This window comes from Glycine max, chromosome 14, assembly GCF_000004515.6.
Source record: "Glycine max cultivar Williams 82 chromosome 14, Glycine_max_v4.0, whole genome shotgun sequence".
NCBI classification, from domain to species: Eukaryota; Viridiplantae; Streptophyta; class Magnoliopsida; order Fabales; family Fabaceae; genus Glycine; species Glycine max.
In genome coordinates this window covers 3,772,436-3,784,563 of record NC_038250.2, presented here as the reverse complement: position 1 = coordinate 3,784,563, position 12,128 = coordinate 3,772,436, and the positions used below count along the sequence as shown (strand labels likewise).

Genomic DNA, 12,128 nt, shown 5'->3' with positions numbered 1-12,128 from the left:
ACAAAGATAATTCAGCGTGTGTATAATAGCTGATGGTGTATGCGTAAAAGTCCATTCAGATATCAAAATAACAATAATCCAACTCTCACTTGTCATCCATGAGTAACTAATAATGTAAAAAGAAAAATAGTCATGAAGACCCCAAACCATTGAAAAAATTTCCCCCAAAAAGGAAATAATAAAAATTATTGGAAATATTAAGAGGTCAAGATAGGAGAGAAAGAACAGTAAAATTGCATATTATTTGAATAATTTGGTTATTTTCCTTTATCAAAATACAAGCAAATCAAATCAACCACTGTAAACAACAAATTGTATCAATAAATAAACATTTCCAAGCTTAATTTCTATTTCTTAATTCTTTTCATATTTTCTCAATTAATAAAATTTCTTCTTGCAATTGAGCAGTCGTAATTGGAAGTAATCTAAAATGAGCCAACAGCCTTCATGGCTTCAAATCTGGGCTCCTTAGGCTGGAACTTGAGTGTAGCATAGAGCTTCATGTAATCCTCAAATACAAATTTTGGATACACTTGTTCTGTATCCTCTGCCTTTTGCTCCAACAATACTGGTGCAGGGTAGATAAGAGCATCACTGGCAGGGTTGTAGAATGAGGCTACGGACATTCTGGTCCCATTCGTTTGGGCAATCACACGATGCTCCACACTCTTGTATCTCCCATTGGTGATGACCTATGATATTAGACCAAAATGTTGAACGACAATTACTATAAGTACTGTGTTATGCTTTAGGGACATAACCATTATTGAAAGAAAAAGGTACATACCTCAATTTGGTCACCAAGGTTAACAACAATGGAATGGCGCATTGGAGGCACATCCACCCATTGGCCATTTTTGAGAAGCTGAAGGCCACTGACCTTGTCATCTTGCAAGAGAAGGATAATCCCACCCGCATCCGTATGTGCACGAAGACCCTTCACCAACTCTGGCTTTGGGCATGCAGGGTAGTTTGCTACCTTTGTCCCAAAATTTGGACCCCTTGATCCATAAAATGCATTCTTCAAGTACCCTTTCTCTAATCCAAGATTTTCACATAACAGGTCTAGCAACTCCTCTGCTAGTTTCTCCAATTTCTGTGCAAATTCCTTCATTGCATCCCTGCATCATTAACTCATCTAGTTTAGACCATGTCATGTGTAGACAATGCTATGTATCAATCACGTTATCATATGGTTTTCAATCTTTCATACCGGTACTCTTGGCTGAGATCAGTGATTTCTGAGATGTTGGAGGTTGGGAGATGGCGCAAAAAGAAGGTGCTCTCCCAATCCATGTCCTTTACTTCATCTTCTAACCCTTTGCTTGACACTGCTTCCTTGAACCTCTTCTCCATGCATTTCCTATAATGCTCTTTTGTTAACCTTTCCACCGTATCCAAAAGTTCAAGGGGTATTCCATGATTCACCAACTACAATCAGGAAAGTAGCATAGTTAACATAGTTTTAACTTTTAATGAACAAGATTAAGAAAACTTTAAGTTGCAGATGTATAGATATATATACTGTATTAATTTGAGTATGAGTATGACAGCTTTTGTAAGCAAGTTTGTGGTTGTGGGGTACCTCAAAAAATCCCCAGTTCTGGCAAGCATCTTCAATTTGGTCCAAGATAGCCTTCCTCTCCTCACCATTGATATTCTCCAAGTTGATCACAGGGAAGTTCTCCATCTCTCAAGCTTTTTCTTTCTCTTTTTCCCTCCGAGTAACTATCTTAGTTTGTTTATCGGTGCAGATCAGGAAACAATGTGTGTGCTATTTATAGAAGTTTTAAGTGTACATTACAGTTGATAAATAGTAAGTATTACAAATCGTGTTTGACTAGTTTTAAGGCATATGAAGAATCATGAATAGTCGTGATCATGAATTTTGCGTCATTGAATTGTCTTCTTTGACGTGGCCATCGAAGCCTTTCTCCTTGTTAGAGTTTCTTCATGTGGTTTCATAGAAGGTGGAAAACTTTACCAGCTTCTACCATGTAGAGGTGTAGAAACTACCAACCACTGACTTGTAACTTTTCATTGTTTCAGTAAGAGAAAAATTCTATGGTAATTAAGCAGGGAATTGCGGAAATGATTGGCCTAATATAAGTTTGAATTTTCTTCTTCGCTCATCTCCTTTACTATTGCATACTTACGATTAAATAAGAAATTATTTGGTTAGGGCTGACATCATTAATTTGTTAAATATTGAAAATATATATATTTGTTAAAAAAATCAGTAGATTTTGGTAAAAAAAAAAAAAAAAAACATGTACCGTTCACGGTATAAAAATCTCACTTAAGAGAAGTAGAATGAAAAACCTTTTATAAGTTAATCCACCCATTAAGTAGATTAAATTAACTAATTTTCATAAATTAGTGAATCATGACTTATAAGTAAGAGGGAATGGAACAAAATTTCAGGAGAAGCGTGGGGTTTCCCTAACTGAAAAAACGAGTTGCAATCACATCAGTATCCATTCTCAGTTGTTCACCATTTAATTAGAAGTCATTATGATGTCGCAACTTTTGATTAATTCCTCAACTACTATCGGCTCATAGAATTTTTCATTTACTTCCTTTTCTTATGTCGACAATTTTTTTCTTTATCGCATCCTCGCCATTGTTGTCCATTAAATATTTAGAAGTTATAAGATGTTATATTTAGGATTTTTAGATATTATAAAATATAAGAATAAAAAGACATAATCTTAATGAAATCTAAAATTTAGGATTTCAAGGTACTTAAGTAAAGAGTTATTTCAAAATAAATTATGTAAATATATATCTTTGCTTTAGAACACGAGAATGATAAATGGAGGTTGAAATATATATCGAAGGTTTTTAATAAAAGAGGAATTATAAAATAAATCATTAAATACAAATCATAAAAATAGAATCTTACTAATTTTAAGGAGAAGTACCTAATCTCATGAACTTAGAATTATTTTTAATCTAATTGTTATATTCATTTTATTTTTGTTATCAAGCTCGTCTGATCTTAACTAACTACAAAAATTCAAACCATGCATGTAACATGGATTATCTTTGGTCCAATAGTCCACACGAAATGTTACCAACAAAGATTATTGCAAGGTGTGAAAAACTTATTGCTATAATTAACAAGTAACAATTGACCTAACAAGTTATTGCATATTTTTGTTTGGTACACCGTTCACACGAAATTTTACTTTATTTTTTTTACCAGAGAAATTTTCCTTCATTTTTTTTACTAGTAAAATTTTACTTATCCTATGTAAATTACATTATAATCGATAGACTGAAACCATAGTAAAAGTTAAGTATGTTTAATAAGTTTGTTAACCTGTATATTTTACAGTAAATTTTGGTTTTCATCTCTATAAACTTTTTTATTGGTTTTAATCTTTATAAATTTTCAAAGTTTAAAAATTAATTTCTTTGATATTATATGTGTTTAAATATCATATATTAAATGTCAATTCAAAATAATAGTTGGTGTGATATATTTAAATACATATTTATGTTATTATTATGGTGATAAATTTTAGGATAAAATATGTTTTGAAGTCCGAGTAAAAAATTTGAAAAATATTAATTTGATTTTCATTAAATTTTTTGTATTAATTTAGTTTTTATAAAAAAAAATAAAACATATAATGAGTTTTGGTGTCTTTTGGTACTTGAGAAAATAAGAAGTTTAACAAAATTGTAATTAATGACCATAAAAAATACATTTTATTTTTTATAAAGATCAAATTAATACGAATATTTTATGAAAATCAAATTAATATTTTTTAAATTTTACATGATCCCAAGTATATTTTATCCTAAATTTTATATAAAAAATAAAGTTATGAAAATTAAATCAATAAAAATATTTTATAAAAAGATTAATATATTTGCAGAAATAAAAAACATATTTAACGCCCTAACAAAACAATGACATTGGGCATAGTTTAGCCGTCTTAATTGAATTTAAACAATCAGACATCGTTTAAATTGGACGGCTGGAAGCCATCAATCCACACTTATCACACGAAAATCACTCTCTTTTTTCCTTTTTTCTTTTTCCTAATCCTTGATATAATTTTACTTAAGAAGTCAACTTGACATGATTGATTGAAGGTAGAAAGTCAAGAACAGAATTGTTACTTCTGTTTTTTCTTTTCTTTGACCACTTGACCAATAGGAGGAACCTTGTGTCAAAGTAACAAGCAAGAGTGTGACTAATTCCAAGTCAGATTCGAGACAAACCAGAGAAAGTAGTTTAGCACTTGTTATGTTATTCATTTAAATTGAGTTGCCAAATTATGTTTGGATTTGGCATCTTTAAACTGAGTAAGAATAAAATAAATAAGGTTACAAAATATTTTTTTTCCTTTATTGATTTTAAAATTTTAATTTGTTTCCTTTATTTTTTTAAATTTCAATTTCATCTTTTATTTTTTTTAAAAATAATTCAATATTATTCTTTTGTCTAAATTGAACTAACAATACTTTGTGATAATTTAAACTTGTTACTCAATGATTTACATGGTGGTCTTAAAATCGCAGCTATAATAATTTAATAATTTTTAAATTAAAAAATATTTTAAAAAAATTATGACAATTTTAAAATCACCATTAAAATAAATTAATAGAGGGGTTTGAGTTTAAGAGGGAGGAAGGAGCTAGGTGGGTGGGAATTGAGAAAGAGAGGGGTTCGCATTAGGGATTTGAAATATAGGTATTACATCGATTAAAATATATAATTGATGTAAAAAATTATTTTATTTTCTTAACTGATTTAGAAAGTTTATACTTATTAAATATGTAGAGTGACCGTGTAAAATGTATTTTTTTTTCTATTAGTGGAGACACAGTTGTATGTTAGTGCTTCTATAAACGCTTGCATCCCAAGAAGTCCAAAATTCACACCCCTTCCAATGTTCTAAGAAGATTGGCAAGCCCAACTCTTCCAAGGTTATTGTGGTTGCACCCATTATCATTTAGCATTTATAGTGTTTCCATGTACCAATAAAATCAAAGAGACCAAGAGTAATATATCATCAACTAAGCTTCTGGTCAAAGTGGCATTACAAATTACAAGCTCATCATACCCACCATAAACTTACCAAGGAGCAAACAAACCTAAACACAATGGAAAAAGGTTTCCAACCATTAATAGGATTGGGGACAAGTATTAGTCATATACATGTGGTAATGAGCAAACTAGATAATGAAGGTAAGAACAACTCCTTGACTTTCATCGTGTTATTCTTAACTTATTAAATTATATGGTAAAGTTTCATTCTAACTTATGATCCTTCGATAAAATGATTAATTCTCATCATAAAAAAGAAGATATAACCAATAAAGATTGATCTCTCTCTCGATCCAGCATTAACGTGTACATGGGGAAGAATTTTTCATGTTTTTATATATATTTTTTCACTTCAGAGGGCACATAGGATGGAAGTTTCATCAATTTGAAATTCTTCAAAAATTAATTTCACAGGCAATACCGTCAGATCAAATATTGGTGCTAACATTGGGCTCAAACGAGTCAGCCCATCAAGAAAAAGAGAAAGAACTTATGGGTCTCAAATTTCTTAGTCCAGCCGAAAATAAAAAAGTTATGCTAACTACTTAGGAGTTAGGAGAGGAATAGTTATGAAAATCTCGGTCCAATAAAGAGGAATTTTAGCTTAGTTAAAATTTAAGTGCAATAGAATTATAAAAGAAAATATTGATTAAAATAATAGCAAGCAAACAAAACTCTAACTTATTTATTTTTGTAAACAACCAAAATAAGAAAAATAGGATGTCACATTATTAAATAATTTTACTATTTCTTTTAATCTTACGCATAAGTTTCAATATATTTAAGTTTATAATTAATTAAAAAAACTTCTTTCAAGATTCTATCTTATCAAAATATACTTTTGAAAACAATTGCAGACATTGATACTACTATTAATTATTGAAATAATATTATATTTTCATATTAGAGAAACCGAAAAAAGAGAGGATGTTGCAATTGTGTAAAAAAGTAAATTTTAAAATATTTAATGAATAAAAATAATATTAACAATATAAAAAGTAAAAATTAAAAGAAAAATATAAGGACTTAAAACTTTTCGGCTTTAAAAATCTTTAAAATAAATTTATTTAATAAATAATAATAATAATGATTAATAAAATATAAAATATTATTTTAATATAATCTAATAAGATATTTTCTTGAAATATTGGAGATTTTATTTTGGATTTGTAAAATAAAAATTATACTATCATCTGATAAAAATTGTGCAATAAAAAACTAATAAAATTTTTTGTTAATATATTATTTTTAAAATTAATAAACTTAACATATATAATAATTTGTGATTAAATACAAACAAACTATTTTATACTTTCAATTCTCAATTTTTTCTCCATCTATTTCCGTTACTCTCATAAAAAAAGTTGTCATATACTACCAAGTACTAAGACACTTTTGTACAAACAATAATAAAACTCACTTTCCACCTTTTTTTTTATTGGGTCTTGTTAATTAATATAATTTAAATATCAGTTAAAAAATAAAAAAATATTTATTATATAAATTATAGGAAAATATAAAAAAAAATCATAAACAATAAAAATTTTCACATTCTAATAAAAATATTTCTTATTTAATTTCTCCTCAACCGATGTCATTTGTCTTCTTTTTTTTTTATATATTTTATTTTATTAATTGTAAACAGGGTAAAAAATCAAACTTGTGAATCTATTTTCTCTTTGGTTTAGTCAATTAATTAATCAATAATGAACAGAATGAAATTGTGAATCGACGACGTATTTTGGTGCGTGCAGGTCCCGGTGTTAGAATTGGGGTTTCCGTTTCGATTGTACCTACCGGCCAACTTAGGGTGCAGTCACTCTCGATCTCACCGATCACCAACGTGCCTTCTTCTCCTCAGGTTCTCTCTCCCCTTGCTTCAATCATTCTTTCTCTTTTTCTGTTTCACTGATTGTTTATATTTTATCTTATGTGTTTTTATTTTTTTAAATTAAATTTCGTATGTTGAGGGTGTAACTTGTTGGGACTGGATTGGATTGGTTAGGGATTTTATGCGTTTGTTTGACTCCGATCCATTTTTCGCGTTTTTCGATTTCCAGACACTCAACTTAATGTGAGATTTCTAGGCTTGTTACTCATGTTTCTATTCGTTTGATTAATATAATTTTGTTGATCGTGGAGATTCTTCGTCAACCTAATCCCAGAAAATGGAATAAAACAATTAATAATAAGTAATAACTGTATCAGGAGGCCTAAAGCTTGTTTTGGGTTTCCGATAATTGGGTAATTAGTTTGCTCCTCCTCACTTTTGGTGGCAAAATGAACATGAAGTGAATTCAAATTGAGACAGACATGGCTGCTGTGGTGACAAAGGTGGATTTGTAATTGTGAAATATGGCTTTATTATGTTCATATGGATTTGTAATTGTGAAATATGGCTTTTGGTGGAAATTTGTATAAATTGGAGGAAATGTTCTTAATTTCGTTTCTTAAGTTCAGCTTCTTGCTGTACAAGTAATAGGCTATTAGACTTGTCAGAAATCACAAACTGGGTTGTTCTTTCCACCATGGCATGCTGAGGGTCAGATTCTTTTTTTCTTTTCATGCTACAAAGCTGTTTATGAGCAGGAATTCTAAGATTAATAGAATGGTGTATGCATATAGTATATGATTTCCATTCCCTTTTTTATGTTGGCAAACTAACTTTTATTTGAATATCTGATTACAGAACATGGTACTGTGTATATCCTGTTTTATACTTTATGCTGGATAAATTGTTTTAGCTGTTAGTTACTGTTCTTTTGTTTATGGGCAATAACATTGTTTCTGCAGGTTCCCTTAGTCAACTTTCGGTTTTTTGATTGTTGAGGATGGTGCTGGTTTTAGCCCTGGGGGATTTGCACATACCCCACAGGGCACCTGATCTTCCTGCAAAGTTCAAATCCATGCTTGTCCCCGGCAAGATCCAACACATTATTTGTACTGGAAATTTGTGTATTAAAGTATGTCCAGCTTATTGAAATAATTATTTCTGATTCAGTTTTGACTGTTGCCATGCCGCATAATGTAATCAATTGTCTCTACTTTATAGTTTTCAACTTATATTTTATGAAAGCACAAGGGACACTGGTATGAAGGTCCGATTTTTTTTATCTCGCCTTTTGTCTTTTGAGAATGAAATGTTTTTGTTTTAAAAAAATCTCGTAGTTGTAAGATTTGAGTTCATTCAGAAAGGTTATCTCTCATTACAATGTGTGTACTAGAACATTTAGCTGTAGGACACATCAGATTTTGTTTTGTCGCACTCACCTTGTCTGTGTTATGTCCTGTGTCTTCGTCATTGTCCATGCTTCTTAGAAAGAAAATTGGACTATTGAAAATTTGTAAAACTGGGTAATCCTGGGCATGTGCGTTGAAGGTTTGTAATCCTGTGGCCAGTGGTGAAACCATGTTAAAGCCTGGTGGGATGCTCCTTAATATTTGTGTAGCATAGGGCAAATTGAAAGCTGTTCATTGTCTCCCCCACACTGTTTTCTTGTTGATACAATGAAACATCATTTTTTTCTGTAACCAAAAACATTTTCTTATTCATATAAAACTGGTTTTCAAGTTTGTTTATATCAGGGAAACCATGTTATTTATGACAGCAGAATGGGGGTTTAATAATGATTTATGTTGTTTTACTATTCTGCCATTGGTAGCATGGTTACTGTCACATTCTTGTAGCATAACTTCTGTTCATGCATTATTTTCCCCCTTTGTATTATCCATCTGCATCTACTAAAAATAATTTAGTACATTTGTTATGGTTCTATTTTTTTTATATGCTATTTATTTTATTCACATTAACTTGCATGATATGGAATTAGATATGTTTTTAGTGGTTGAATGCATAAGCTAATTACCTCATTTATCTTCAGGAAATTCGTGACTACTTAAAGACTCTTTGTCCAGACTTGCATATAACTCGTGGTGAGTATGATGAAGAGACGAAATATCCGGAGACCAAAACACTAACCATTGGCCAATTTAAGCTGGGACTATGCCATGGCCATCAGGTCTGATTTTGACTCTGATATTATTTGCCCTGTTTTTTTTTCTTAAATGGACCTAAGAAAATTGGGAGCGTGGATGAATCATAACGAAATTACCTTTGATATACTAGTACAAAAATGAACGGCTAAGGTCAATGACTAGGGACTTATTTGGGATTAATTCAAAGGTTTTAAAATTTCAATTACAACCCACAAAAAGGTTGATTTATTTTTCACCCCATCAAAATTTCTCTCACAAGCTTGCAATCCAAGAGCCAAGCATGGCAAATGGAAACCACCATTGACCCTGTACCGGCATCACTCAAAGTTAATCACTTTCCAATATGCCCCCACATTCCAGACCCCTTCTAGATATTATTTACTTGGCAGTTGATGGGTGCTGCACTCTGGGTTTTCTGTTCAAAGGTCTATGATTTTAGGTAACTATAAAAAAGTGTTTGGGTTGGAGTAGCTAGTCATTCCTGTATATTACTTTGGGTCTTGCTACAGCTAACAGCTTTAATCTGAGCTGAATGATTTACTTCATTCTGCTACTTTAGGTTGCGCTTGTGTAGGTTTATTTATTCTCTTTCTTAACTTGGTTGATGGTGCTTAACAGGTGCAATTTACATCTGTTTTATTTTTTTGTTCCAGCTGCAACTTTTTCCATTCAACCATATTCCTCCTGTGATTGGATTTTTATGAAACTGTTAGTAGTTATGTTTAGTAGAAACTTAAACTGCGCTGTATTATGTATTGTTATATGATAATTATGAGTGCTTTGGTTGTGAAGGTTATTCCATGGGGAGACCTAGACTCGCTGGCAATGCTACAGAGGCAGCTTGATGTAGACATCCTTGTCACAGGTCACACCCATCAATTTACAGCTTACAAACACGAGGGGGGTGTGGTTATAAATCCAGGTTCTGCAACCGGTGCCTACAGCAGCATCACTTATGATGTGAACCCAAGTTTTGTCCTTATGGACATCGATGGTCTGCGAGTTGTGGTTTATGTATACGAACTTATTGATGGAGAGGTTAAGGTTGACAAGATTGATTTTAAGAAATCATCCACAAGCCACTCTGCTCATTAAACACTGGGATTTTGGTCTACTCTCTTTTCTCTTTCTCTTATTTGGCTGTTCAGTTTTCTTTTTACTCCTTCAAACTTTTCAAGGGTACTGTTTTTAGTTTTATTTTGCTTTGTATGTACACTTGTATTTGGCCATATCATAGGATTCTTAGGATTTGGTTAATATGTGATCTGCGCCAAACGTAACGACTGATTGATCAGCAATGGCTGTGTATTACTACTCCTTTTACAAGTTGCCCAGAGATGATATGCAGCAAAAAGAAAATTTTATTGTAAAAACGTAGGAATTAAGTTGGGAATTGATCACAAAAATTTGGAGAGGGATACAAGTGGATTATTGTATTTGTGCTTGTCAAAGTAATTAAAAAAGAAATAGAAGCAAAAGAAACAATAAATTAAAAAAATGGAGAATAAAAAGCATTATAATCTAGTAGTTATGATTTTGAGAAAAATTCATTAGAAATTATGTCAAAGTATTGTTAGGACAATTAAGGATTCACAAAAGCAAGCATTAAATAAAAATAAATTATTTTTAAAATCATAATACGTTAATATATTTTTTTATTAAAATTTCTCCTACAATTAACAAATATTTTTTTAATATGAAATAAGCTAATTAGTCATACATTTAATATTACATTCTTCATTAAATGTGTTTAGTTTTTTTCTCTTAACACAAATGCTTAAGACATTATACTCATTTTGGTTGGGAAAATGAAATTACGTGACCAATATCTAAAAAAATTATCTAATGTTTCTTATTACAAATATAAAAAAATTAATTGACTTAATTGTATTTTTGTTTCTATAATTTATTAAAGAAAAATGTTAGAAACATAGTCTCTTTTAAAATTCTCTAATTCAATAAAATTTATTAAAAATCACATTTTTTAAGCCTCACGGTCTATTTAATGCAAACATCTTTTATGATTTTGTGGTTTCCAACAAAATTTAAAAAGATCTATATTAATTTTCAAGATATTATTAAAAAGGTTATTTTTATTTCAATTAAAATATTAAAATACGACATATGCTTTAAGATATTATTAAAAAAATATTTTAATTTTCATTTTTTTTATGACCAAATTAAAAAATACTTTAAAGAATTAAAACTAAAATTCACTAGGAATAAGAATACTGCTTAATGGAACGCCATTGGCTTAACTAAATTTTAAGAAAGAAAGAATACATTGCATACAGTTATACTTTGGTTTGCGTTTACGGTAAAGTCAATGGATCCTCAGGTTTGGCACAAAGTTGCAGCGATTTCAGGTACAATCCCTTTGTCATCATCGTCTTCACTCTTTCCATTTCATCATATTTCATATCCTTTTCTTCAGAAACAATAATAACTCACTGAAACTGAAACATTACAGGAGTGGCAGCACTTGGATTGGGAACCTATGGTGCCCACGTCTTCAAGCCCCAAAATCCTGCTTACAAAGATGTCTCTTTCTTTCTACACTTTCCTTTTTCCCATTTCATTTTCATTTCTATTGCATCATAAAGCTTATTTTAATTGGAATCTGTTTGTGAAGGTTTGGCACACAGCTTCGCTTTACCATTTGGTTCACACAGCTGCCTTAGTTGCCGCCCCAATTACAAAACACCCCAATGTTGTAAGTTCCCATTTCCCAATTTTCCTACTTTCTCTTCCCTTTTCGCCCCTTTGAAAAAAAAATGCTATTTTGCTATTATATAGTCATTGTAGTGTAGAGTGTTTGTGAAATAAAAACACCTATTTGTTTTTTGACTCATCAAGTTATCATTTTCTTTTTTGCAGTTTGGAGGCCTTCTAACAGCGGGTATCTTGGCTTTCTCTGGGACGTAAGTGCTATCTCTACCGTTGCAGTTTAAATGACTATGTTTCTATTGTACCATGGAATTCCCTTCCAAACTATTTGTGATGCTTATTTTGGAACTAAAAGTAACTTTTATTTATTTTTTTTTTTTTGGGGGGGTTATTTTTTTTA

The 12,128-nt window shown here is 30.7% G+C and overlaps 3 protein-coding genes across 4 annotated transcripts in view; 2 read left to right on the top strand and 1 right to left on the bottom strand.

Annotated features, from left to right (window-relative positions):
• Positions 1 to 218: 218 nt before the first annotated feature.
• Positions 219 to 1,750, bottom strand: LOC100819184 (1-aminocyclopropane-1-carboxylate oxidase-like). The gene is made up of 4 exons (NM_001255906.4): positions 1,586 to 1,750; positions 1,214 to 1,431; positions 788 to 1,121; positions 219 to 692 (listed from the first exon to the last, which is right to left on the bottom strand). The coding sequence occupies exons 1-4, from the start codon at positions 1,688 to 1,690 to the stop codon at positions 426 to 428; spliced, it is 924 nt and encodes a 307-aa protein (NP_001242835.3). The 5' UTR covers positions 1,691 to 1,750; the 3' UTR covers positions 219 to 425.
• Positions 1,751 to 6,732: 4,982 nt separating this feature from the next.
• Positions 6,733 to 10,359, top strand: LOC100306173 (vacuolar sorting protein). Of its 2 annotated transcripts, none has more exons than XM_041008736.1 (4): positions 6,733 to 6,926; positions 7,859 to 8,028; positions 8,968 to 9,084; positions 9,854 to 10,359. In XM_041008736.1, exons 2-4 carry the CDS (start codon positions 7,897 to 7,899, stop codon positions 10,154 to 10,156), a joined length of 552 nt encoding a protein of 183 aa, XP_040864670.1. In that variant the 5' UTR covers positions 6,733 to 6,926; positions 7,859 to 7,896; the 3' UTR covers positions 10,157 to 10,359. The 2 variants fall into 2 exon arrangements, with proteins under 2 accessions (XP_040864670.1, NP_001238715.1); NM_001251786.2 differs by having other exon boundaries at positions 6,837 to 6,926; positions 8,947 to 9,084; positions 9,854 to 10,235.
• Positions 10,360 to 11,357: 998 nt separating this feature from the next.
• Positions 11,358 to 12,128, top strand: part of LOC100527017 (uncharacterized) — a 2,402-nt gene continuing 1,631 nt past the window's right edge. Inside the window, exons 1-4 of the mRNA NM_001250425.2 lie at positions 11,358 to 11,427; positions 11,532 to 11,602; positions 11,694 to 11,774; positions 11,939 to 11,982. Of these exons, the coding sequence (NP_001237354.1) occupies positions 11,388 to 11,427; positions 11,532 to 11,602; positions 11,694 to 11,774; positions 11,939 to 11,982 (236 nt within the window). The 5' untranslated portion in view covers positions 11,358 to 11,387. The remainder of the gene's footprint in view (positions 11,428 to 11,531; positions 11,603 to 11,693; positions 11,775 to 11,938; positions 11,983 to 12,128) is intronic.

What these genes read in the sequence shown, in the direction of transcription:
- LOC100819184 (NM_001255906.4), bottom strand. Translation starts at nt 1,690, where the DNA reads ATGGAGAACTTCCCTGTGATCAACTTGGAGAATATCAATGGTGAGGAG. An exon ending in AGAACTGGGGATTTTTTGAG is followed by an intron (nt 1,432 to 1,585) that starts GTACCCCACAAC and finishes TCCTGATTGTAG; the next exon opens with TTGGTGAATCATGGAATACC. An exon ending in ACCTTGGTGACCAAATTGAG is followed by an intron (nt 693 to 787) that starts GTATGTACCTTT and finishes CTAATATCATAG; the next exon opens with GTCATCACCAATGGGAGATA.
- LOC100306173 (NM_001251786.2), top strand. Translation starts at nt 7,897, where the DNA reads ATGGTGCTGGTTTTAGCCCTGGGGGATTTGCACATACCCCACAGGGCA. An exon ending in CTGGAAATTTGTGTATTAAA is followed by an intron (nt 8,029 to 8,946) that starts GTATGTCCAGCT and finishes ATTTATCTTCAG; the next exon opens with GAAATTCGTGACTACTTAAA. An exon ending in GACTATGCCATGGCCATCAG is followed by an intron (nt 9,085 to 9,853) that starts GTCTGATTTTGA and finishes TTGGTTGTGAAG; the next exon opens with GTTATTCCATGGGGAGACCT.